This window comes from Aethalodelphis obliquidens, unplaced genomic scaffold (genome assembly GCF_003676395.1).
Source record: "Aethalodelphis obliquidens isolate GAN/ISIS:26980383/991018 unplaced genomic scaffold, ASM367639v1 scaffold27, whole genome shotgun sequence".
NCBI classification, from domain to species: Eukaryota; Metazoa; Chordata; class Mammalia; order Artiodactyla; family Delphinidae; genus Aethalodelphis; species Aethalodelphis obliquidens.
This window is the reverse complement of record NW_020837971.1, coordinates 9,072,223-9,096,801: the sequence shown is the minus strand read 5'-3', so window position 1 is coordinate 9,096,801 and position 24,579 is coordinate 9,072,223. Positions and strand designations below refer to the sequence as shown.

Genomic DNA, 24,579 nt, shown 5'->3' with positions numbered 1-24,579 from the left:
CTGCCTGCCGATGCAGGGGACACGGGTTTGTGCCCCGGTCCGGGAAGATCCCACATGCCGCGGAACGGCTGGGCCCGTGAGCCATGGCCGCTGAGCCTGCGCGTCCGGAGCCTGTGCTCCGCAACGGGAGAGGCCACAGCAGTGAGAGGCCCGCGTACCGCAAAAAAAAAAAAAAAAAGAAGCAATATGAAATTAAAACGTATTATTTTTATGGTACAGAACAAGAAGTAAATTCTAGCACAGTAATATAATATACCAATGAACATTTTGAGAAAGCAGTCTGTTAAGATGCATTTTTTATACTTAACTCTTTCAAGAAGATATTTTTTTTGAATATTCTAAGTTATTCTGCAACATCAACTTTCTTCAACATCTGCCTAAATGATGACTTCCAACAAAAATTACTTGAACAAATATAGCATTCTGGTGAGAAAAAAGTTAAACATCATTTACAGGGAACTCAATTTATTCCCTCTACCTGCATTTGTATCTTTCACTGAAAATTATTAAGACTAGAAAAGGTATAGAAAGTAGGAAACTAATAGATGATCCTTCTATGTCATACACTGTGCTAGGGACCTGAGCTCACCTAATCCTAACAACCACTGTAGGGGGTAGGGCACCCAACGCCCAGTTTATAAATGAAGACACCAAAGCCAGAGTTCACACACAGCTAGCACACTATGGAGCGCTTGGATTCTTACCCACGTCTTCAGATGCCAAAGCACAGGAATTTTCCCCTACAATGCCCAGTCTCCTGAGTCTACATAAAAACAAAACATATCGCGGATAGCCAAGACAGGGATTTCATGAACCAACTAGGTAAATGGAGAAAAGGGGAACAACATTCATCGTTATTATAAAATACCTTTGCAAAACACAACTGGCTATACCTATGAAGGACCTTCATAAACTATGGAGTTTATGCCTTTATTTTGTTTCCACAAGAAAGTACTCTTCATGACAGCAGGGAGCTTGTGTATCTTGCTCACCATGGCAATGCCTCAGAGCTACAATTAAGAATTTCCAGCACACTGAAGACACTCAATAAATATTTGTTGAATGGCAGTAGCTCCATCTTCGTCAGCAGAAGGGAGTATTTGAAAGAGCACAGGGTTGGCAGACAGAAGGTCTGAATTTGAATCCTGTCCTGCCCCTCTGTTGCTGTTACCCTGGACAAGGGCTTAACCTCTGTGTATCAGTTTCCTTACCTGTAATGTTAGGACAATACACTACCTGTTCTATAGAGGTGCTTTAAGAATAAAATTAATTACTACATGCAAAGCACTCAGAACAGTTCCTGGCTTAAGGTAAGCCCTCAATAAATGGTAACTATTATGATTATTCAAAGGGTTTCTCAGTGGAATTCCAGGTTCTAATTATATACAAGTTTGTATACAGAATGGACCCATAGCATGGAACTAAAATTCTAACTTTTCAGTATAAAATATCTTTACCTCATGCATACCACATTTCTAATGCCCTTAGTACTTCTGAAGTTAAAAAGGAAGAATTAAAAAAAAGAAGTCAGTATTTTATGGATGAAAATGGCTTTGGAAGGAAAACCATGAGAAGTGGTTTACACAAATGTTCCTCATGTATTTATTTCATTTCTCTGCTAGATTCCCAGTCTAAAATTAACCTTAAGTAACCGAATTTGAGTCATCGAAACAATACAACATACTATTTCAGAGCTGCACATGTCCTTAAAAGGCACAAATTAGAACATATACTAACTTCCTATGTATGAAAAAGTGTTCTTGCAGTTTTATAAAACTACACTGTGATTATTATTTTAGAAGCCCTGAAGTATATATAATCTCAAAGAACATGAAAATATGATGCAGAAACAAAATGTCATTTCCCTAAGCCCTTCCTTGCTCTATCGTTTGGATATAACAATGGTTGCTTGTTATATATACTGACTAGTACATCTGAATCATAATTAATGCCTCTTGTTGGGCTTACGAGGTGCTTCAACCAACAGTTTCTAAATAGATCATTCCTAGTTCTGATCCCTCATTATTCACCTAAAACGGGAAAGCATATTCAACAATGTTCTCTGAAATATACCTAAAATTCAGAGCTGAATTCTGTGTTACAAAATGTCTTTTGACTTGTACTAAAATAATAGTTGATGTGTGTCAGTTATATTTTAAGAACACAATTAATAATTGATGTTATGATCGAGCAGATTCATTCTAGGAATATAAGGATAGTTCAATATTAGAAAATCTGTTAATACAACTTACTATACCATTATGTTAAAAGGGAAAAAACAAATGCTTGTATGAATGCCATGAAGGTATTTGACAAATTCCATTCTTAATTAAAAAAAAAAAATCGCAGTAGTACTAGTAATGCTCCTAGGAAACATATTATATTCTTACTATTCTTTAGGAAATGGGTTAAATATTTTACATTGATTATCTCATCAATTAGTTGAGAATACCCCATGAATTAGGTCCTCTTACCACCACAGAAAATGAACTAAAGTTCAAAGTGACTAAACAACCCCCTTAAGGTCAAGCAGTTAGTGAATGGCAAAGCCCAAATTTGAACCCAAAGCCATCTGACCTCAGAGCTCAAACACTTAGATCAGTAAGGGAAAAAAAAATTTTTTTGAACAGGCAGTTAACAGAAAAATAAATACAAATGGCCAAAATTAACGAAAAGATGCCAAGCCTCACTCATAAATTTTTTTAAATGCCAACTAAAACATACTGATCTATCGAATTGATACAAATTTTAAAATTCTGCAATTATATGTTAAACATAAGAGTATAAATCAGTATACTATTTTAAAGGGCAATTGGACAATGCCTACACAAATTTCACATTCTCATACCTCTGACTAAGCAATTCCACTTCTAGAAATATATCCAATGGATCTACTTGCACAATCATGCAAAGACACATGTACCTAAAATGTAAACAGACTGTTATATAAATTTTAATGTGTCCATATAATAGAATACCATTCAGTCATTAAAATAAGAATGAGGTATACCTCTAGATGTAAGGACATGAAGAGTAGTACAGGGCATACTGTTAAGTGAAAAAGGCAATATGCAAAGCTGGATATAATTTTAATTCTAAGTAAATATGTATGTGCATAAAAAAGTCCAGAAAAGTACTCAAGAAACCATTAACTGTGGTTACCTCCAGGACAATGATTGGGAACAATGGAAGAAACAAGCACCTGTAGTGTTCATTTTATACTCTTTGTACCGTTTGACTTTTTACTATGAGCATGTACCAACTTTATAATAAAAAAATCTCTAAATGATAAAAAAGGTACATTATGCACTGATTACAGCTATAAAAACCATGACTACTGATTCACAAAGATTCCATTTTAGAAACATATTTATAGTTGCACTTGGGCTTCCCTGGTGGCGCAGTGGTTGAGAGTCCGCCTGCCGACGCAGGGGACGCGGGTTCGTGCCCCGGTCCGGGAAGATCCCACATGCCGCGGAGCGGCTGGGCCCGTGAGCCATGGCCGCTGAGCCTGCGCGTCCGGAGCCTGTTGCTCCGAAAGGGGAGAGGCCACAAAGTGAAAGGCCCAAAAACCGAAAAAAAAAAAAAAAAAAAAAAGTTGCACTTAATATATAGTGGGAAATGACCTCATCATTAAAAAGGCCAAAAAAAAAAAAAAAAGATGCTGACTTATTGTTGCCGAAGATAAGGGAGAGCCGAAAATGATTTCAAATCAGCATGGAGAAAATGAACAACCATCACCTCTCGGCCCTCCCCTCCGTCCATGCCTACCTCCCCTGGTGCTTCTCATCTCACCCTCTCCCTTCCGTCCCCACGGAGCATCTCACATACTGTTTTTAGACTGCTCAGAGTGCTGGACTCTGGTTCCTAGTTTATACAAACAGATGTAACTAGGTCTTTTTATTTTCTAGAGGATCCATAATTGCAATAATACAATTCTATAAACCAAGCAAACATGACTTATTCAGTTCTAAGCACCTTCCTTAGGTATACTTGCATCATTAATCTTCTGTTCGATTTGCAGACATCTGAAAAGCATACAGATGGTAGTCATGACAATATAAACTAAATTGATTTTTCCCAATATTAATAGTTTTTTTTCCTTCTCCAGGGAGAAACAAAGAGACACAATAAACCTAACTAAACTGCAAGCAAATCGTTTCTAAAAATGTAGTTAATTCTATGTATAAACAAGTAGTATCATGGTTTATAATATTTCCAGATACTTATCCATTAATTTGGGTGGCAACACAGTATTTTCAGATATCTAGCTGAAAAGGAAAGGGGATAATACTTAAATTTAGATCAAAATTAATCTGAATCAAGATGTCAAGGGGCAGAGGCAGAGCATAAGTCACACCAGGAACTGCTTTTTATACACTTTGTATAAGGACCACTTTGGAAAAGTTGGTTTTAATAAATGGTAGCATCAAATGCTACACCAGTTCAGGGTGACAATTTTTTAATAAACCTTTTCTGATACTAAGAAAGAAAAATAAGAAAAAAAATCTGAATCACTCAAACTGATGGCTAAAAGCATCAGAATGTAAACCATTCTGTAATTTTGGGCACAGAAAACTTGACTAACCTTGGCTGTTAGCAAACAACAACAATAAATTAAATGCTTTATTTGTACGAGTATGGGTAGAAATACAATGCTAGAATGGTACTAGAAACCAGTGCTTTTCCTTTACTTTGTTGGAATTTAGTGTATAAAATATATAACATAATTTCAAAATTCAGGATGAAAATTATAATGGAAATACAGCTAGGAGTTGTTCGATTTCGTGTACTCCAGAATCTTCACAAACAAGGACTTGATTTGGCTGTGAAGTATCCAAGATTTTGATAGTACTACTAACTTGTGAATTCCATTTAATAAAACTGTTAAAAACTACTTTGATTCAATTTTAAAGAATAAATTAATCATATTAAAAAAATAAAAACAGGGCCGTAAGCATGCTGAACTCTTTGTGCCTCAGTTTTCACACCTGTAAAATGGAGACAATAAGAAACCCTCCTTCAAAGATGGCAGCAGTGATTCTCGTGGGTTATCATGGGGAAGGCTGCTAAGAAGCAGTGCCTGGCACACAGGTCCACCCTGCATATATTTTAGTATCATCATCACCATCTACAATACCTTCACAAATTACACTACGACGGTTCATAACCAAAATAAATGGTCCTTTGAATAAGCTTTTGAGCAACTTCTCGTTAGAGAAATTTATTCTTGGATGAAAGCAAGGGGGAGAGTTTTAGGAATTATAAACTCCTGAAAAACATTCATGACTGTTAAAAACAAGACTACAGGCCCAAAATGGAGTTGCCTCTAATAAGCCTCAGGTCACCAAACTGAGACTTGACTTAATTACAGTTTCTGCTCTCCCAGAAACTGAATCTTAAATTAGCCAATCAGGAGTTGCCTGGTCAGCCCTAGGGAGGTCATCTGCCTGATAGACCCTGCTACTCCCTAAAGGAAAGGGACCTTGCAATAACCAACTCACTTTTTTCCTAGTGTAACTTCCTTGTTCCCACTCCCTTCTGCCCATAAAATTATTTCATTTTCGGCAGCTCCTCGGAGCCCCTTTCTATCTGCCTGATGGGACGCTGCCTGATTCGAAACCATTTTTGCTCGAGTAAACTCCTGAAGTGTTTAATATGCCTCAGTTTATCTTTTAACAGGACTCACAGGCTGCCTTCAGAATATGTAATGGTCTCTGCCTCTGAATCTCTGTCCAGGATGAGACATACAGGGTGATTCTCCTGTGGCTACAACAAACCAAGAGACACCAGCCCCTCTGATTACACAGTTTAACAAGAAGAATCCCTTCTGAAAGATTTAACTAGAGAAAAACTTCAGTTTTATTTAACTTCTAATTTAACCGCCTAGGTGATACAACATGAATGTTTATTTTTTTAATCAATAAAAATAAATAAATAAGTCATAAATAAATAATAATAAATAAATAAATAAAATAATTCTGGATTATAAGCCTTTTCACTATTCTAATTCCCAGAATAGCTCTCAAATTTAAGAAAGTTACTTAAAATAGATTAAATCGTCCCCTTCACGTAAATGTGCTGAAGAAAAGAAAAGCAACGCTATAAGAGGGCCACAAAATCTGAATAAAGTGAAAATGCCAAATAAAAAGGTAACTTGAAAGTAGCGGTTTATTTTTAGAAAGCCACAAGAGTTGAAGTTTGCAGTTACTACAGCAGCTCACCACTCAGCAACCTGTTGAAACTCAGCTGTGAAAAGAACCCTATAGCATGAAAGCCATGTACATTTTCTGGAGCACTCTGCACCTGGTACCCTATTTATGTTATGCAATGAGCATATCAAACTACGTGCATCTGCTCTTAAATGGGAGCTATAACTGAGAATTCTGCTTTAAAATATCTAAGTAGAGGGTCAGTTCCACCTTTTTTGATGAAGGTCAGTAAAGATGATAACATTCATAATTCCATGAAACATGTATAATGATACAATAAGCTGTTTAGTCTTTCAAATGAAAGGCTCCTCTTTTCTACCATCTTGAAAACAATATACCATTAATCTATATTTTCATTTTTTAGCAATTTGATTATACAGTCTTATGTAAAACAACAACAAAATCAATGTTCTCTGATTTTAATAATGCAAGACTGAAGGTAGGAAAAAATGGTGGTGGTGGTGAAACCCGCTTATTACTTGGATACGTTCTGTGGTTTTTAGCTGTACGATTAATTTTCAGAAAACGTGATCAAATGATTAGCTAGACACTGTTGGCCTCTCAGAGTCTCAGAATCCAATGACAGTAACATTCTCCAGCAAGCAGCTCCGAGAAGCAGCTGGTTCAATCTGATTAAGGTGGGGGAAGGGAGGGCTGTACATACACCCATTTAAAATGAAAGGTTGAATCTTAAAAAGCAGATCATACAGCTTATAATTTAGGGGAGACTGAAGCTGCTTTTCTGTTTTTATCTAAAAAGCTAAAGGATGTTACATTTGAGAGAAATCTCTCCCATCTCCCTACAAATATCAATACAGTGTTAAGTTAATCCAAATTTGAAGTAAGGGAGTTAGCTATAAGAGATACACTGAATTATGCACTTTGGCCAATTAAAATTAAGAGGGAGAGATTACAGGAGAAAATATCATAGATACTAATATTGTGGCATTTTCATTAGATTAAAATTTGACAAATTGAGCCTAATGATATATAAAAGTTTATTAGCACTCGTGTGTCAGCACTGTGCTTAAAAAAACAAAGAAACAAACCAACCAAGAAAACTTTGCCTACATCTCTTCATGAATTTACAGAAGAGGGTTTAAGTAAGTTGCCCAAGTTCATAGAGCTAAACAATGATGCAACTAAAATCCTAAACTACGTCTGTTGGCCTCTGGCCCAAACCAGTGCAAGACACGCTGTAGGCTCTCGTTGAATATTTGATCAATAAATGGAAGAATGGCCATTCCAAGCTCTTCGCTTCTACACCTCCTGCCTTCCGTACTCACAGTAAACATCAGAAGGTTAAGGTGCTCTCACTGGGAACCTGACAGAGTTAGCCTTAAAGAAAGTTTAGTTAAACAAGCATTCATAGTGAATAAATTATAACCGAAACACCCTCCATCCAACTCTGCCCTCTTTGCTCTGTCATCCTTGGTCATCCACAAGATGCAAGACCCTCCAGACAACCACCTTTCCCCAATTTCATCTCCACACTTTAAGCTTCCCCACTGGTCCTAGAATGCAGGGCATGTTTACTGCTGCTCTACCCAGCGCCCAGCACTGTGCCTGGTGATGCTAACTGCTCAATAAATATCTGCTCAACAGCTGACCTGTGGGACACACCCCTGCCCCCCTCCACTGTAAGTAAACCACTACTCTCAGAAGGTCCCACCCCCTACACACAGTGGGATCCGAATAATAGAGAGGGGTGCCCCTGGCTCCCCACTCTGGCATCCAGACCAGACGTGGATGCCCTGCTCCCCTTAGATTTGTGGCATTCTGGTACCCTCCAGACCGGCATCTAGCTCTGTATTCTTTCCACTCCAGTTTTGCCATCATCACAGAACACATCAATGTCCATGCCCACCCTCAATTTTTTTTTTAATTCCTTGACTCCAATAAAGCTTCATCCAATATCCACTTTAGCAGTCTCACCCCGCAACTAATACATGCTGGTCATGACTCCTCTGGAATCTTAAACCCCGTTATAACACATCTGGCCAATTCTTCCCATTTTTCTAGGATGCCCATTTCCTTACTTTCCATTCTTTTTTTTTCGTTGACTTCATCCAGAAATGCCCTTTTCCCTCAGTTCATTAATTAGGATGCTCACGGTTTAGTAGAGGGAAAGAGACACGAGAACAACCACAATATCAAACGATGTGTAACAGTAAGAGCAGCACGGATGCATACTCTATTCACAGATGGCATCCAGAAAGAAAGAGTGCTGAGTGGTGGGGAACATGGTGCGGGGTGAGTTGTCCCAAGGCCAGACAAGCGGAGCCCGTGAGGCGTTCCCAACGTGAGGAGGCGCATGGATGCCGGAAGCAGAGGTAAGGACACGTGTGCCACGAACCTGGGGCCGGCCCGGCCCGCCCCTCCCCTCCCCTCCCCCGCACACCAGCATCCTACCTGTCCAAGGGCACCGCTCACATTGCAGTCTGCTCTTACAAAATGCCCAAGTGGTAAAATATGTTTTTTGGTTTTGTTTTAATCATCAGTTCCTTTAGATAAATGTGCATTTTCCCTTTATAAAGCTTCTTAGGAGAACTTTCATGTCTCATACAGATCACACTGAGGTCACGTCACCTAAACCTCAGTGTACACAGTGAGGTAAGTCCAGAGAGTGGGAGCATCTAATAGCAATACTTGTACTATTACAACTGGTACAGCGATGTGTTACCACCGGGGCAATTTCACTACCGTTTCCAAAAGGAAGGGCCTGCAGTGGACTGGGGTCGAAGGCGCAGGAGGATCTGGGCCTTCACAGGGAGAGTTTGCAGAGCAGTGACCTCCACTCTGATCACACTTAGAGGACGGCTGCAATAAGTTCAAATGTCCACTCTATCTCCTCCTGTCTGTTTCACAGGCAGTGTCCAGGGACCGGGGCACACAAGCGGCTGAGCGGGCTGCATAGGCCTCCGTGCCATCTTTCAAATCCCTCCACGTCTTCTGGTCTGAGGACACTACAGGAGCAGAGGAGACGTCCTGCCCAGCCCCCATCTGTATGTAGATCAAGGTTTTACTGCTGCCTCTCTCTTTCCCTTCCCCAGGGGTCTCTAAGAGAACTTTGGAGAAAATGCAGTAAAGCTCAAGAGATCATCTCCCACTGGCCTTGAGGTAGTTCATCAGCATTCCTGAGCCTAACGAAAAAGAACCAGAGACTGAACACTTGCCGTGGAGCCCACTGGGCTCTGTTTCGCACTGCATGCCAGAACCCCAGCCAGCTAGTACTGCCAGAGAGGAAGGAGGGGGGAAGAGGCTGAGGGTGCGAAGGGGGCAGCACTTGCTCTGTTCACCTGCTCTGACTTGTGATGAATCCCAGGGGACGGTCTGTTTTAACAGGAGCCTGGGGACAGAAAGAGAACAGGGACGGAGGTGGTCTGGAACCCCTCCCCCCACAAAGAGCCCCGGGACCTGTGCCCTGGCCTCTCAGAGGCCCTCTCCAGCTGCAGCTCCCTGCCCAGCGCGGGCACCTCTGGTTTCACCCAGCTGTCTCAGTGGAACTGTCTGACTCTTGATCTCAGCCCCACCCAGGGTGTCACCTTTCTAAAGAATTCTCTGTGTCAAGCTTTGCAGTCCACGAGCTACTTCTGACCCCCCTCAAATCCAGTCCAGGCTCCTGAAGCCCCCTGCCCGTCTAGGAGACCCATGTGGACAACAGGCTGAGAGTGTGAAACTAAACTGGGGAGAATATAGTGTGAAGTGTTTTTCATGGATTATCTTCTGTTTAATCAGTACAATCATTCTGTGAGATAGGTATTATCTCCATGTTCTACCTGGAGAACAAAGGCAACTAAGACCAACACACACACATACACACACACACACACTTTTACTAAGTGGATATGTGAGTAGCAGAGCAAATACTCCAACCCAGGTCTCAATCCAGAGCCTAAACTGCCTCCCCTGATAAGAGAGATGCTAACATTTTGAAGCAATGGTTAAGTTAAACGCAAAAATAACTCCTGGCCTTCAGCCGCTGCTGTCCATGGCCTTGGGCATCTGCTTACCCACGCCACAGGTGACTGATGGCAGAGGTCAAGTGCAGAGCAGCATACTATGAAAAAGGACTTATAATAAAAACAGCCCCTACTAGTGATAAAACACAAATACTCTTATCTTCCTGCTGAAACCCATGTCATAAGCCTTAAAGACCAGCTCAAATGGCACCCTTTCTGTGAGCCCCATGCCGGGGAAGAACTATACATTTTCTGCTTTTCACTTTGTGGATACTGTGGTATTTAGCACACTCTGAGTCACAGCCAGCTTCCCTGCTAGACTGTGAACTTCCTAAGGGCCCTATCTTACTCTTCTTGCATCCCTAGCACTGTATCTGGCACAAAGTAAAGAATCAGTAAACATCTGCTGAACGGATTAGTAAATGAATTAAAGTAGTATTCTCCTGGAATGCATTATCTAGTGTTGGTGATTACCAAGCTTGAAATGAGCTTCTAATAACAAAATATAAATGTAAATATATTCATACTAGCAAATTGGTTTGAAAGTATGAGAATGACCTCTGGGAAAAAATAACTGGGGGGTTAAAAGCTCTTGTCAAATAACTTTAAAATAAAAACTAATACCAAGGCTACAAAATCTTTCCAAAACAAAACAGAAGGAAGCATATGTTCCCTGAATCAAGGAAGCATATGTTCCCTGAATCAGATTCAATACAAGATCTGAACTTCTGCTATTTCACTACTTTTCTTGGGGACTTAATCATTTTCTGTCTGGGGTGATTTTACTGAGTTTTTAATGTGCCATTTTACACAGTGGGTGTGTGAGATTCAAAAGTTAATTTCACCTCTGAATTATTCCAAATGCTAGTTTAAGGAAAATTAGAAGATTTTAGATCTGTTAAAAATATACCATAAAATTCAATGCTCATGTTATGGCCAAAAATAGAAGAGTGGCTAATTATCTACATGTGAAAAGAAAATTAGCCAATTCATAATTTGGAGCTCCATTTTCACTTCTATTATAAGAAATAAGGACATATTAGAGCAAGTAGTGCTCAACAGCAGTCCGTGAAAGCAATACATGGCAATTAATGGGGCATAGTGACCAGACAGTGGACATGCCCATACAATGTAAGAACTCATAACAGGTGATAACCGGGAACTGCCCCACTGTTGGGGATAACCGTCAGAGCCCTAAAAAAGCAGATTTCAAAATTTCAGGGAGCCATTTTGTGAAAGACAATGACAGCGGAGTCATGACAATTAAATGCAATATAAAATCCTTGGATGAGCTTGAACGAAAAGAGAGAGAGAGAGAGAGGGAGAGAGGACACAGCAAGACAACTGAGGAACTGGAGTCTAGACTATAGATTAGATAACAGCATTGTATCAAAGTTAAATTCCCTGCACATTATATTATTCAGAAAATGTCCTTGTTCTTAGGAGACATGCGTGACGTATTTAGGATTCCTAAAAGGTTCAGTTAAAAAACTAAAAGTGTGTGTCAGTGCATGTGCAAGGAAGGAAAGAAAAGAGCATACAAATGTGGCAAAATAATAACAGCTGGGAAATCTAGATAAAGGTGTTCATTGAACTATTCCTCAAACTTTCCTATAAGCTTGATTTTTTCAAAATAAAATCCTGAGATTAAAAAAAATTCAGAGAGAGGTCTGACCTCCTGAGAAGGCACTGGCTCAAGATTAATGGGTCATTTCAATTTGTTTTTCGATTCAGAGCCAAAACCACAGAGGAAAATCATTATACTCTTTTTTTAAAAAAAACTTTAATGTACAAACAACAAAAAGAGAGGCCCATATTAAAGGATGAACATCAAATAGTGTTATGACTCTTTAAGGCCTTTTTATGACAGACTAAGACACAGAGATGAGCATTTTATTGTTCTGTTTTGTCTTAAACTATGTTCAAGAGAGCTGACCACTAACATTTTTGAGAGCCTAGACACTCTGCTTTATAAAAACCATCTAACTTAACCATCATAACAAAAGTGAATACAGCTGCTGTGATCCCAAAATGAAAGAAAATGAAAATAAGGAAGTAACACTCAATGAGGTAAATAACTTACAAGCAAATTTACACAGTAAATGGGTGGTTTGAACTCAGGTCTGTATAACTCTACATCCTAGGGTCTTTCCCATATAATATACTAGATGGACGACAAAGCAAGAGAATTGTGGTTTGGTTGAAGTTTTACTCTTCAAAGATTTATTCAGCTACTACCTCTACTACTACCAATAATTTTTAATAATAATTACAACAATAAATGGTATGTTTCCCATTTTTCCACCAAAAAGAATAATCTTCCAAAACAGAAAGTCCAGAATAAGCTCTAAGAGAAATTAAATGCAAAACTGTCAGTGCTAATTCTATCAAAACTCTAAAATAGATTATGTATATGACTTCTGTGTATTTAAAAAGACATAAGATAAGAAGTGATTACTCAGAGTGTAAATGGATTAAAAAAGAACAAAAGCAGTATTTCTTTTTCTTCTGTTTAACAATAGGATTATGGGGTGCTGTAAAGTTACGGATGATCATACTGCAATATATAAATGTATCAAATCAACATGCTGTATACCTTAAACACACACAATGTTACATGTCAATTATATCTCAATAAAAATATAAGTAAACAAACAAGCAAACAAAGGTTATGGGCTACTGTCAGGAAGATACCAGAGATACATTTACCTGGATTTCAAAAAACATCTGACAAAACGAAGCAACTGACAAAGCATTAACCTCCAAAATTTACAAGCAGCTCATGCTGCTCAATATCAAAAAAACAAACAACCCAATCCAAAAATGGGCAGAAGACTTAAATAGACATTTCTCCAGAGAATATATACAGATTTTCAACAAACACATGAAAGAATGCTCAACATCATTAATCACTAGAGAAATGCAAATCAAAACTACAATGAGATATCACCTCACACCCGTCAGAATGGCCATCATCAAAAAATCTACAAACAATAAATGCTGGAGAAGGTGTGGAGAAAAGGGAACCCTCTTGCACTGTTGGCGGGAATGTAAATTGATACAGCCACTATGGAAAACAGTATGGAGGTTCCTTAAAAAACTAAAAATAGAAGTACCATACGGCCCAGCAATTCCACTACTGGGTATATACCCTGAGAAAACCATAATTCAAAAAGTGTCATGTACCACAATGTTCATCGTAGCTCTATTTACAATAGCCAGGACACAGAAGCAACCTAAGTGTCCATCGACAGATGAATGGATAAAGAAGATGTGGCACATATATACAATGGAATATTACTCAGCCATAAAAAGAAAGGAAACTGAGTTATGTGTAGTGAGGTGGATGGACCTAGAGTCTGTCATACAGAGTGAAGTAAGTCAGAAAGAGAAAAACAAATACTGTATGCTAACACATATATATGGAATCTAAAAAAAAAAAGGTCATGAAGAACCTAGGGGCAGGATGGGAATAAAGACGCAGATCTACTAGAGAATGAACTTGAGGACACGGGGAGGGGGAAGGGTAAGCTGTGACAAAGTGAGAGAGTGGCATGTATATATATACACTACCAAGTGTAAAATAGATAGCTAGTGGGAAGCAGCTGCATAGCACAGGGAGATCAGCTCGGTGCTTTGTGACCACCTAGAGGGGAGGGATAGGGAGGGCGGGAGGGAGGGAGACCCAAGAGGGAAGAGATATGGGGATATATGTATACGTATAGCTGATTGACTTTGTTATAAAGCAGAAACTAACACAACATTGTAAAGCAATTATACTCCAATAAAGATGTTAAAAAAAAAATCTGACAGTTTCATCATCATAAGTTTTTTTTTTTTTATTTTTATTTTTTTTATTTATTTATTTTTTTTTTTAGTACACGGGCCTCTCACTCCTGTGGCCTCTCCCATTGCGGAGCACAGGCTCCGGACGCGCAGGCTCAGCGGCCATGGCTCACGGGCCCAGCCGCTCTGCGGCATGTGGGATCTTCCCGGACCGGGGCATGAACCCGTGTCCCCTGCATCGGCAGGCGGACTCTCAACCACTGCGCCACCAAGGAAGCCCATCATCATCATAAGTTTTGTAGAACTTATCCTCTCTACCATATAAAGCAAGACCCTACTGTTCCAAATGCCCACCTGTTTTAATCCATTAATCACACTCCACTACATGCCTTTCATTCCTGAACCAAGTGGAAAACTAACTTATGAAACCCTGAAACCGCTACAAACTCTTAATATTCTAGGAATGAATTTTGTTTGAAAATACTGAGTGAAACTGATTCCTTTTACTTATAGAAATAAAAACCAACAGGTTTGTGGGCAGGCACTGAAAACACATGAGGAGAGTTCAGCAGAAACAGTGTTATTTATAAAAATGATCTGAAATTATGTATTTGTTAAACACATCCTTAATATAAACATTGCCCTCATCCTCATGAACCATAACAAAAGAAAAATGTATAAAAGGGAGAAATGTTTTGTTTGAAGTATTCAGGTTGAAATATTTACTTTTGATAGGTGCGGTATGAATATCAAAAGCCAAAACCTCAAAGATGTAGGAAACTCAGTCAAATCAGGAATATATCATAACACACTATTTTCAAATTTTCATTCAATCAAAAGTAATTGAATACCTAGCACTACACATAGTATATTTATTGTTATAATGTATACATACAGTACTTATTGTTGTAATTATTATTAAAAAATAGACAAGTAAGGGGCTTCCCTGGTGGCACAGCGGTTAAGAATCCACCTGTCAATGCAGGGGACACAGGTTCGATCCCTGGTCCGGGAAGATCCTACATGCCACGAAGCAACTAAGCCCTGCGCAACTGCTGAGCCTGCGCTCTAGAGCCTGCACGCCACAACTACTGAATGCCGGGAACCGAGAGCCCATGCTCCACAACAAGAGAAGCCACAGCAATGAGAAGCCTGCACCGCAGTGAAGAGCCGCCCCCGCTTGCAGCAACTAGAGAAAGCTCACGCGCAACAGGGAAGACCCAACGCAGCCAAAAATAAATAAATAAAATAAATTAAAAAAAAAAATAGACGAGTAAGAAATAAACTCTTGTATCAAGAAGTAAACTCTTGTATCCTACATATCTGGTTGACTTATTTTTTTTCCCCTTAAATTACAGGTATCACATTACAAATTTAAAGTTACAATTTACTTCTGAAAAGAAAAAGTATTTCTGAATTAAAACTTTATCAAAAAAAGATATCCTAAGAAATATTTTTAATTATCAGATACGAATTTCCCTATTTTAAGCAGATGTCTATTTTTATGTTCAGGAAATGCTACTTCCAAAGAAACTGAAGTCTACTACTGCATTGAATTACTTTTCACCACTAGATTAAATTAACAAAGAGAACTGTAGAATTTCCTCCCCAAGATGTCTTAAGACAGTTTCTGCTTTCTTTGTTAAAAAAGTTTTAGACAAAGACCATTGTTCTTCTTATCCAAGGCAGTAAATATAATTTTATTTCCCTTGCCTGAAAGACTGAAAATGTGTATAAAATGCTTACCACAGTGCCTGACCCATCAGGAGTATTCCATAAGTCAATTCTCTTTTCCTTCCAATAATTAATGTCAAAATTCATTCTCATAGTGCTTTCCAGCATGTTATATTATTAGGGTAACAATATTTACACCTTTTAAGGCTTTTACAACATGACTCCTGAACGTGATATCATTTCATTTTTCTTTAAATCGAACTGCTCCCTGTTGTTTTCACTGGCATTTCCTATTGCCTGTCACTTGGAATAAATGCAACATTTGACTTGAACGTGTATTTCTTTGCCGGCATTCTAGCTTGTCTACATTTGCAGCCAATCTTGCTGAGATACACTGGACACAGAATCAACAGTGGTGGTGGGGAGTGAAATAGGGTGTTTCAGAATGAACCTATATACTAGAGCCCCTGATCCTTCAACTGATGCTAAGTATACTGAAAAACAAATATTAATGGAATTTGCCCAGAAATAAATGTCTCATGTCAGTTTGAGGCAGAAAGGGAGACAATTTATTCTAAGAGTCTTAACTATGTTCCTACAGAAAGAATCTTACATCACAGAGACAAGATATCTCACTACTGATTCTGTCTTATTGTTCCTCTCTGTCTCCACCACTGCTCATGAAAGACTACATATTACACCAGAATATGATCACTCTTGATAGCTCTACTCTGGGATAAAGTCTGATTGATGCCTTACTGACATAATCTCTCATTCCATGAAAGGCATTGTAATCTACACTTTGTTTTCAACATTAAAAATAGATATGCCTCAACATTACAAAAAGCTCAGGAGGATAAAGTAGGTACCATCACAATACAGCGTATTATCCTAATCCCTGTCTTTTTCCTTATAGACCTGGTCACCACATAATAAGAGTAAATTATACCAGTAACTGCTGACAAATTAAAAATAAAACTCAATCTTAAAACACATTTAATAATATAGCACAGATGGAAATTAGGTAATTTTATAAAACAAATGACTCATTTGTATTATATAAATGTCAAAGATGATCTGTTTGAAATTATTTCTTGTGTTTTTCAACCAAAAAACTCCAGTTATATATAAAAGAAAGTCATTTTCTCAAACCAAACATGGTAGTACTTCACTTGTCCTCTATCTTTAGAGAAGAAGGTATTTCACAGAAGTGAATTTTCCAAACAATAGTTTATCCATTTCAGCTCCCAAACTCATTTAGGATAGAAATGCTTTACTTCCCCACCAATGTAATGCAGGTGGTGCCCAGTATAGTGAACCAAATTTAAGCACCTGTCAATGGTTAAGGTCGCCCTCACTGTGAATATGCAGAAGGTTACTGTGGTATCTCTAGGACAGCAATAGCCCCTGGGGCAGGAACAAATATAAAGCAATTTGCTCCTATTCTGAATGGGACCCCATGATGACAAGGTCTTATATCGGAGTGTTATGAGTTTTCCTGTCCTTTATTAAAAACTCTCCATCCCTCCCTGTTTCTAGAGTGTCCTTTACCCAACTTCTAAATTACTTCTACACTGTGACTGGCAAACCAGATAACCATGTAGATAATAATTTATCAAGAGCAGAAATAAACAAATTGGGGCAAGAGTCTCCATCCATTAGCCTCAGTGCACAGTGTGGTTTTAAGTTTAGCCACTCAGTGTGTATTTCCAATTATTTCCTAGTTCTTAATTTTATCAGATGGTTGTGTTTTCTGGGAAAATGCCTGACAAGTAAGTTATTACTCTATAGCAATTATTCTTTTCATACCTTCTTATCCAATCCATTTTAAAAATGTCACCATTAGTGAGCAAAATCCATCATCAGACTTACCTGAGGCACGCCTCGTAAATCGGTTTATTACTGGAGCTGAAAGAGAAAAGCAGAATAATATGATTAGATAAAATTTTAATTTATCCAAAACCCTGAAAACGACCTAAATTGTTAAGTGATCCCATAAATTAAATAGGAGAAAGATATGAATGAATAAATAATGCAAGAAGAAAAACCATTAATATATGAAAATTAAATGTTTAAATTCACTAGTAGCCAAAGAAATATAAATTAAAATCAATATTTCACCTGTTAAATTAGTCCCCCCAACACACTTTAAATGAAAATCCCTAGTTATGTGTGGCTGAAACTACTTAACTGAGACAGTGCCAATCTATATAATATTTTTGTAAACAATTTGGCAATTACATCTAGAGTCATAAAAGGTGTGTCTCCTTTAAGAGAGTAACTCTACTTTTAAGAGATTTATCCTAAAGAAGTATTACTAGAGAAGGAAAAAGATACACACACGTCCGTGCGCACACACACACATCTATTCAATAGCATCATTTTTACAGTGAAAATATTTGGAAACAAAACTAAAAATGCTCACATATACTGATATCATTATTAGGTAAAGGATGGTATATTTGTGGTTTTGACAATTTTTGTGCGACCCAAAGGTCTATGATACGCAAATCTATCTGTGGAAGGCTGCAATTTCAGGCTGGTGTATGGGAGTGCATTGCTCAGCTGGTAAGCCCACCCTTGGCCCACGCCCTGCATTCAACTTAGCTCTGTTGTTTCTTCTTGGTTTTGCTTATAGATACCTTATAGTTATCTCAAGACATTAGGTTTTTAAAAACTTTATTTCTTCAGAGAAGCAGGTAAGTTTACAATTCATATTATATACAGAAACGACATCATGTATTACACTGTATATTTTAGTAGCAGGATGTCATGGGTCTACTATGATACTTTTTAATACTTCAATACTTTTAAAACAGTAATTATAAAGACTGTTTACACTATGGAAATAGGTCAAGTAAAAAAAAAGACTTAAAATTTTTGTCAGCATTATGGTTATAGAGCACAAAAAATATAGATGCTTCGGAATAAGTACTAGAAGAAAACTGTCCGATGTTTCACACTAATCCTTGCAACATTCTATTAAGTAGCAGCACCGCAACGTTACTGATGACAACATTTTACAGTAGGGCTCAGAGATATGGATTAGTTTGCTTTAGATCACATAGTCACCCTGTGGCAGAGCTTGAGAATTCCAACGCAGGCACTTCTAGCACCAAAATGCTGCCCCACCAAGAACAGAAAGCAAAAATACCGACGCCTGAAATCACCACGTAATAGGTAATTATTTCCTTCCATATTGATCTCCATTGTTACTAAGGATTAACTGTGTGAAATCATTCACAAACCCAATTATTAAGACACTATAATGTATAGCAAAATTATATACTCTAAACTGAGCAAGAGAAAATTCCCACTACTTATATACCAAAATAATTCAGCCATATAGCTGCAAAGTCACAAATTACTTATATAAAAACCTTTCATCAGGTAAAGTTTAGTTATATTTTATATATCGCACACACAAAAAAACTTCCATCAGTTTTCTTGGACACCTTCAACCCCCTTTTGCACAACTCCTTCAGAACCTAGTCTAAAAAAAGCCTCCCCAGCAAGCTACAAGGACAGGGGAAACTTCAACCACAGGAATGCAGAATAGATACTGCTGGCTGCCCAAGGCAAGATGAAGGTAAAAAGCATACCTCAGCCTTGGGGCAAAAAACAGAGCAGACACTCTCCTCCCCCTCTAGTCTCTCTAGACAATGAAATCACAGCACTGTGAGCTTCTGGTTTGAAATGTTGGGACATCTTTGTTCCCTTGTGGTCCCTTAGGTTTCTGTGCCTTTTTTTTTTTTTTTGCCACACTGTACGGTTTGTTGGATCTTAGTTCCCTGACCAGGGATTGAACCCAGCCCTCAGCTGTGAAAGCATGGAGTCCTAACCACTGGACTGCCAGCGAATTTCCTGTGTCTTTCTGAAGTGTTTAAGGCAGAGATTTTCAACGAAGTGGCATCACCATCTAGGAGGTGTATTCTAAAGTTGTGGGAGCAATTTTTTCAACTGTCACAATAATTCAGAAGACATCCTTGGCATTTGACAGACCACGTACAGGACAATCCTGTACCACAGAGAACTGTCATGAATCCCAAAACTCTTGTCCTGCACTACTTTCACATATCCCACTGGACATTCATGTTGGCAAACGAGTCAATTTATAACCACCTGAGCCTAAATTCTAACACTGTTTATACATAAATACGATTATTATATACAGTTTTAATATACATCAGATTTTCTACAACACAAATACAACATAAATCAATGTTGGGGGGAATTTGGGGGTTTTGGGGGGTATTTTTGTTTTGTTTGGAATTTTACTAATAGATGCTCATCATTTCAAAAAATCATGTCACTGATGTATCAGTTGTGGTATCTGAATAACCAGTACAATACACCTGATCAGACTATATTTGCAGCTTTCATATTCTTAGTGATTCTACATGTAAGTGGGAGAATCTAAGTGCATTATGTCTTCTTGTGTACATGTAAGCACATACCTGCTGAAACACATTTTACTTACTATAAATTAATTGCCTCATTTCTCCTTTATATTTTTGCTAGAAATTATATCAATGTTTAAATTGTGCGTAGAGAAGTTCTATGACTGTGACTTCCATTTCCCAATAGTAAATGGGGCAAAGGACTGGGCAGTTAAGAAGATGGGGCACCAGGCATGTGGTACCCAGTAGTTAAGGTAAACACTGGGTTTTGACAAAATTACCAAAACTCCAATCCCTCAAAACATATCCCTTCATATCCACTTGCAGGGATGAAACACAAGTGTTTCCTGTACCAACTCTTGGCAAGCTAACAGTAACCTTCACAATTTTTCTAGCCTTTTTAGTTTAGTTACCAAAATGGGGAAGAAGATTGAGATTCAGGGTGGAGACTCTGCTGTAAGTAAAGCGATGTGCAGCTGGGCCTGGGGTGCCTGGTGTTTTCTCTCCCAGGAACCCAAGTACAGGGAAGGGGAGCAGGAGGAAGGTGAGGAAGGACGCACCACCGGGCGCCGACTGGGGTCAGGAGGCGTGGGCTCCACTGCTGGCCCCATCGCCTTCCCGGAAAGCTTGGATGAATCGTGTAACTTTGACCTAAATCCTCAATTTAAAAAACATGCAAGGTAAGATCTGCCCTCCGTAATTCAAGGGTGGTTTTATGAAAAAATAAATAAACATCTTTGAAAGTGCCCATAAACTATAAATTCCTATTCAAATATGAGACTGATGTTTACTATGAGCTAATATTACCAATCTTAACATTACATTTTTTGCATATACAAAGTAAACAGCAGCACAAATTCACAAAAAAGTTAATAGATGATGCTTTAAAATGTGCTAAGTCAAATTAGGTTTCCTCAGACTCTTGGTTTCCACCTTTATATTTTCCTATTCTATAGATATTCTGTAAGTGTATTTACACACACACACACACACACACACACACACATTAGGAGAATATAGAAGGAAAAATATAGCAAACGTATTATCTGCCTGGAGAAACATATGATTTAAGAATATACTAAACGCCCCTAACATTTTAAGGAGATATAACCTAAGATCTTAATGAATCCTAAGGAAAAATACAGAAATGTTTATGTAGGTTTGACTTTCTCCCAAGCGCCATTCCAGCGCAATACGGAGAGTCCTGTGTTCCTATGAATGTCTTTGCGCTTGTCTATCCAGAGATTCCATCAGTTCCCAAACTAGACGGGTCTTAATTCCTCAGCCCCCAGAAGTATAACTGATTCAAGTCTTCTTTAATCCTGGAGTATCCTTACAGGAAAAACTCTCTACTACTTGAGGTGGCTGAATGAGCCTCTCTGTTCCTAGCAGTGAAAACAGCCTCCCACACCTGTGACTGGAGTTTCGCGGAGCCAGCAGGACCTGCTTATCTTCTCACCTCTTTATGCCTGAAGCCCAAGATAAGCAGTGCCTGGTAGATAAGAGGCACTGAGTAAACAGCTGTGGCGTGAATCAATCAACTCTGTGAAGTAAACTGAGCAAGTCTCCTTGTCCCACTTATTCCACTGTTTATTGGATGTGGATGCCGGGCACTGGGAATGTGACAGAGTCCCTGCCTCTGAAGAGCTTGACCAAGTTGGGGGTATTTTCACATACTATGACTGCAAGGGCTTATGCCACACACGCAGCTGCCCTAACAGAAAAATTTAGGTAAAAAGAGAAGTTCCGTAGAAAACTAGAAAACTTAAGAAATTCTATAAAAACAAAAGCAGTCAATTGAAAGCATGAACCAATGAGTTTGGCCTTCAGAAAGGAAAGCCAGGTTGATAGTCATGCAGACAGTTTGCACCTCTGAGCATAATGCTGGGAGAGAAGTTCCAGGTTAAAGAAATAAGAGCGCTGAGTTGTGATTTATGGTCATTAAACACACACACACACACACACACACACACACACACACACAGCCACCCTATCTATATTGGAGCCACACTGGTTAAATGGACTTTTGCAGAAGAGTGTTCATATGCCCTGAAGTGAGATGTACACAGCAACCTTGGAGTCAGCACAATAATTAGCACACCTAGCCTCCTATGAGTCGCCTTTTCTAGCAATAAACACTTTCCAAATCTGCTGTCTAAATAAAAGATTCTAGAAATTATGTCAATTGAAACCATGTTAACTAATTATATTTGATAGAATAAATACTTAGCTCAGAGTAAATTAATTTCTCTTATGCCTGGGCTTCAAAAATTAAAACTGAAATAAGGCTCACCCTTGAACCAAGGAAGAATTAACTTTTTAAAATATCAACAGCAATGAAAGCAAATAAACAACAACAAAACCTGAAATATTTTGCTAATTAATGTAACAGGCATAATTTTCAAACTTTTTTATACAGGTTTAATTTTTGACATTGAAAAGGACTATATTTTCTGTGTCTTTGTTAAAGCCATATCTGCTCACAGTACTTCTGACTGGACATGATGGGAACTGTTTGAGAGACTGGCATTTGGGGGACCAATTTTCTTCTTCCTTTTTGATTATACAGCATGAGATCAGGCATCAACCTACCCTACACACAGAGCATGGCTGCAGGTAGGGCTGAATGAAATGAAACAGACATTCAGCTTTTAAAAAATGCCAGCTTTAAAGACCACTAAAAAGATGCAGTTTTGTTCTTTCTATTCACAAAGCAAACTCCTCAAAATATAACTGATATTCTAAAATACTGAGGTCATAAAATATAACTATTACCACAGGGGGAAAATACACTCCTAGTTACTTTTGCTTACAAAGGAACTTGATTCTCTACTGTTTTTTTTTTTTTAATTTATTAATTTTTTTTTTTTGGCTGTGTTGGGTCTTCGTTGCTGTGCGCGGACTTTCTCTAGTCATGGTGAGCTGGTGCTACTCTTCGTTGTGGTGCACGGGCCTCTCATTGTGGTGGCTTCTCTTGTCGGGGAGCACGGGCTCTAGGGCACGTGGGCTTCAGTAGTTGTGGCATGTGGGCTCAGTAGCTGTGGCTCGCAGGTTCAGTAGTTGTGGCGCACGGGCTTAAGAAGTCCCCTTTTTTTTTTTTTTTTGCGGTATGCGGGCCTCTCACTGTTGTGGTCTCTCCCGTTGCGGAGCACAGGCTCCGGACACGCAGGCTCAGCGGCCATGGCTCACGGGCCCAGCCGCTCCGCGGCATGTGGGATCCTCCCGGACCGGGGCACAAACCCGTGTCCCCTGCATCGGCAGGCGGACTCTCAACCACTGCGCCACCAGGGAAGCCACCTTTACTTTTTAATTCATGAGGATTCTACCCTCTGAGGAACAGGAAGAAAAATATAGCTTTAGCTAGCAGAGTCCTAAGGTAGCTAAGCATATAAAACCACACACAGAGCTGATGCAATACCAATGTCGAGAAAAGGGCTCCCAAATACTTTTAGGATTTTAAAATGTGGGCTCAGAAGAAAAGCAGGAGATGGGAAAGGTCACTGTCAAAACTACATCAATTCAGGGACTTCCCTGGTGGCACAGTGGTTAAGAATCCACCTGCCAATGCAGGGGACATGGGTTCTAGCCCTGGTCCGGGAAGATCCCACATGCCGCGGAGCAACTAAAGCCTGTGCGCCACAACTACTGAGCCTGCGCTCTAGAGCCTGCGTTCCACAACTACTGAGCCCGCATGCCTAGAGCCTGTGCTCCGCAACAAGGGAAGCCACAGCAATGAGAAGCCCGCGCACCGCAACAAAGAATAGCCCCGCTCGATGCAACTAGAGAGGGCCTGCGTGCAGCAACGAAGACACAACACAGCCAAAAATAAATTAATTAATTTAAAAAAATTACATCAATTCAATCTCTGCTTCCACATATGCTAAAACTGTCTCTTCTAAACTTATAGGATCAAGTATGTGCAAGTATGTATGTGCGAAGCAGATTTATGGAAACTAATGTTTTATTTGTAAGAGGGAACGCTCCAGACTAGACCACTAACAATACTAGGAAAACCAAAAGCTCGGAGAGTTTGAACTGTCACACATCCCTGAAGTCACAGTAAAACAGACCCAGAAAACGGTAATTAAGGAAAATAAAGGGCTCTGAAATGAAGACTGAGAAAACAATCAGGGCAATGTGATTAAGGTTGGCCTAATCATAAAAGTACAGTTTTAGAAAATACCATATTCAAATCCTCCCCCTTGTCTTCACAGAATTAAGATGTTCCTGCTATTCTAGGCTCAGCTCAAATGTCTCCTCCTAAAGAAGCCTTTCTCTAAACATTCTCCAGGTCCTCTCAATCACATCATCCTGCTTCTTGTCTTCCAAGCATTATCAGAAGACATCTAGTACATTATGTTTACTGTGTTTTTTTGTACACTACTGAGAGGGCAGTATCCTTCCTTGGCTGTTTTACTACTGTATCCCCAGTGCCTAGAACACTGCTTGATATAATATGTATTTGGTTCAACAAATACTGAATGAAAAGTGCTAATGAAAACTTAGTACAATAAGGGTATTCCCTGATACTTAAAGATTATTTGG

The 24,579-nt window shown here is 39.0% G+C and overlaps 1 protein-coding gene across 2 annotated transcripts in view; it reads right to left on the bottom strand.

Annotated features, from left to right (window-relative positions):
* The window catches only part of PRKAR2B (protein kinase cAMP-dependent type II regulatory subunit beta), a 110,158-nt gene that overhangs the window by 62,159 nt on the left and 23,420 nt on the right, over positions 1-24,579 (bottom strand). For both annotated transcript variants that reach the window (XM_027123900.1, XM_027123899.1), the window contains exon 2: positions 17,507-17,542. In XM_027123900.1, the coding sequence (XP_026979701.1) occupies positions 17,507-17,542 (36 nt within the window). The remainder of the gene's footprint in view (positions 1-17,506; positions 17,543-24,579) is intronic.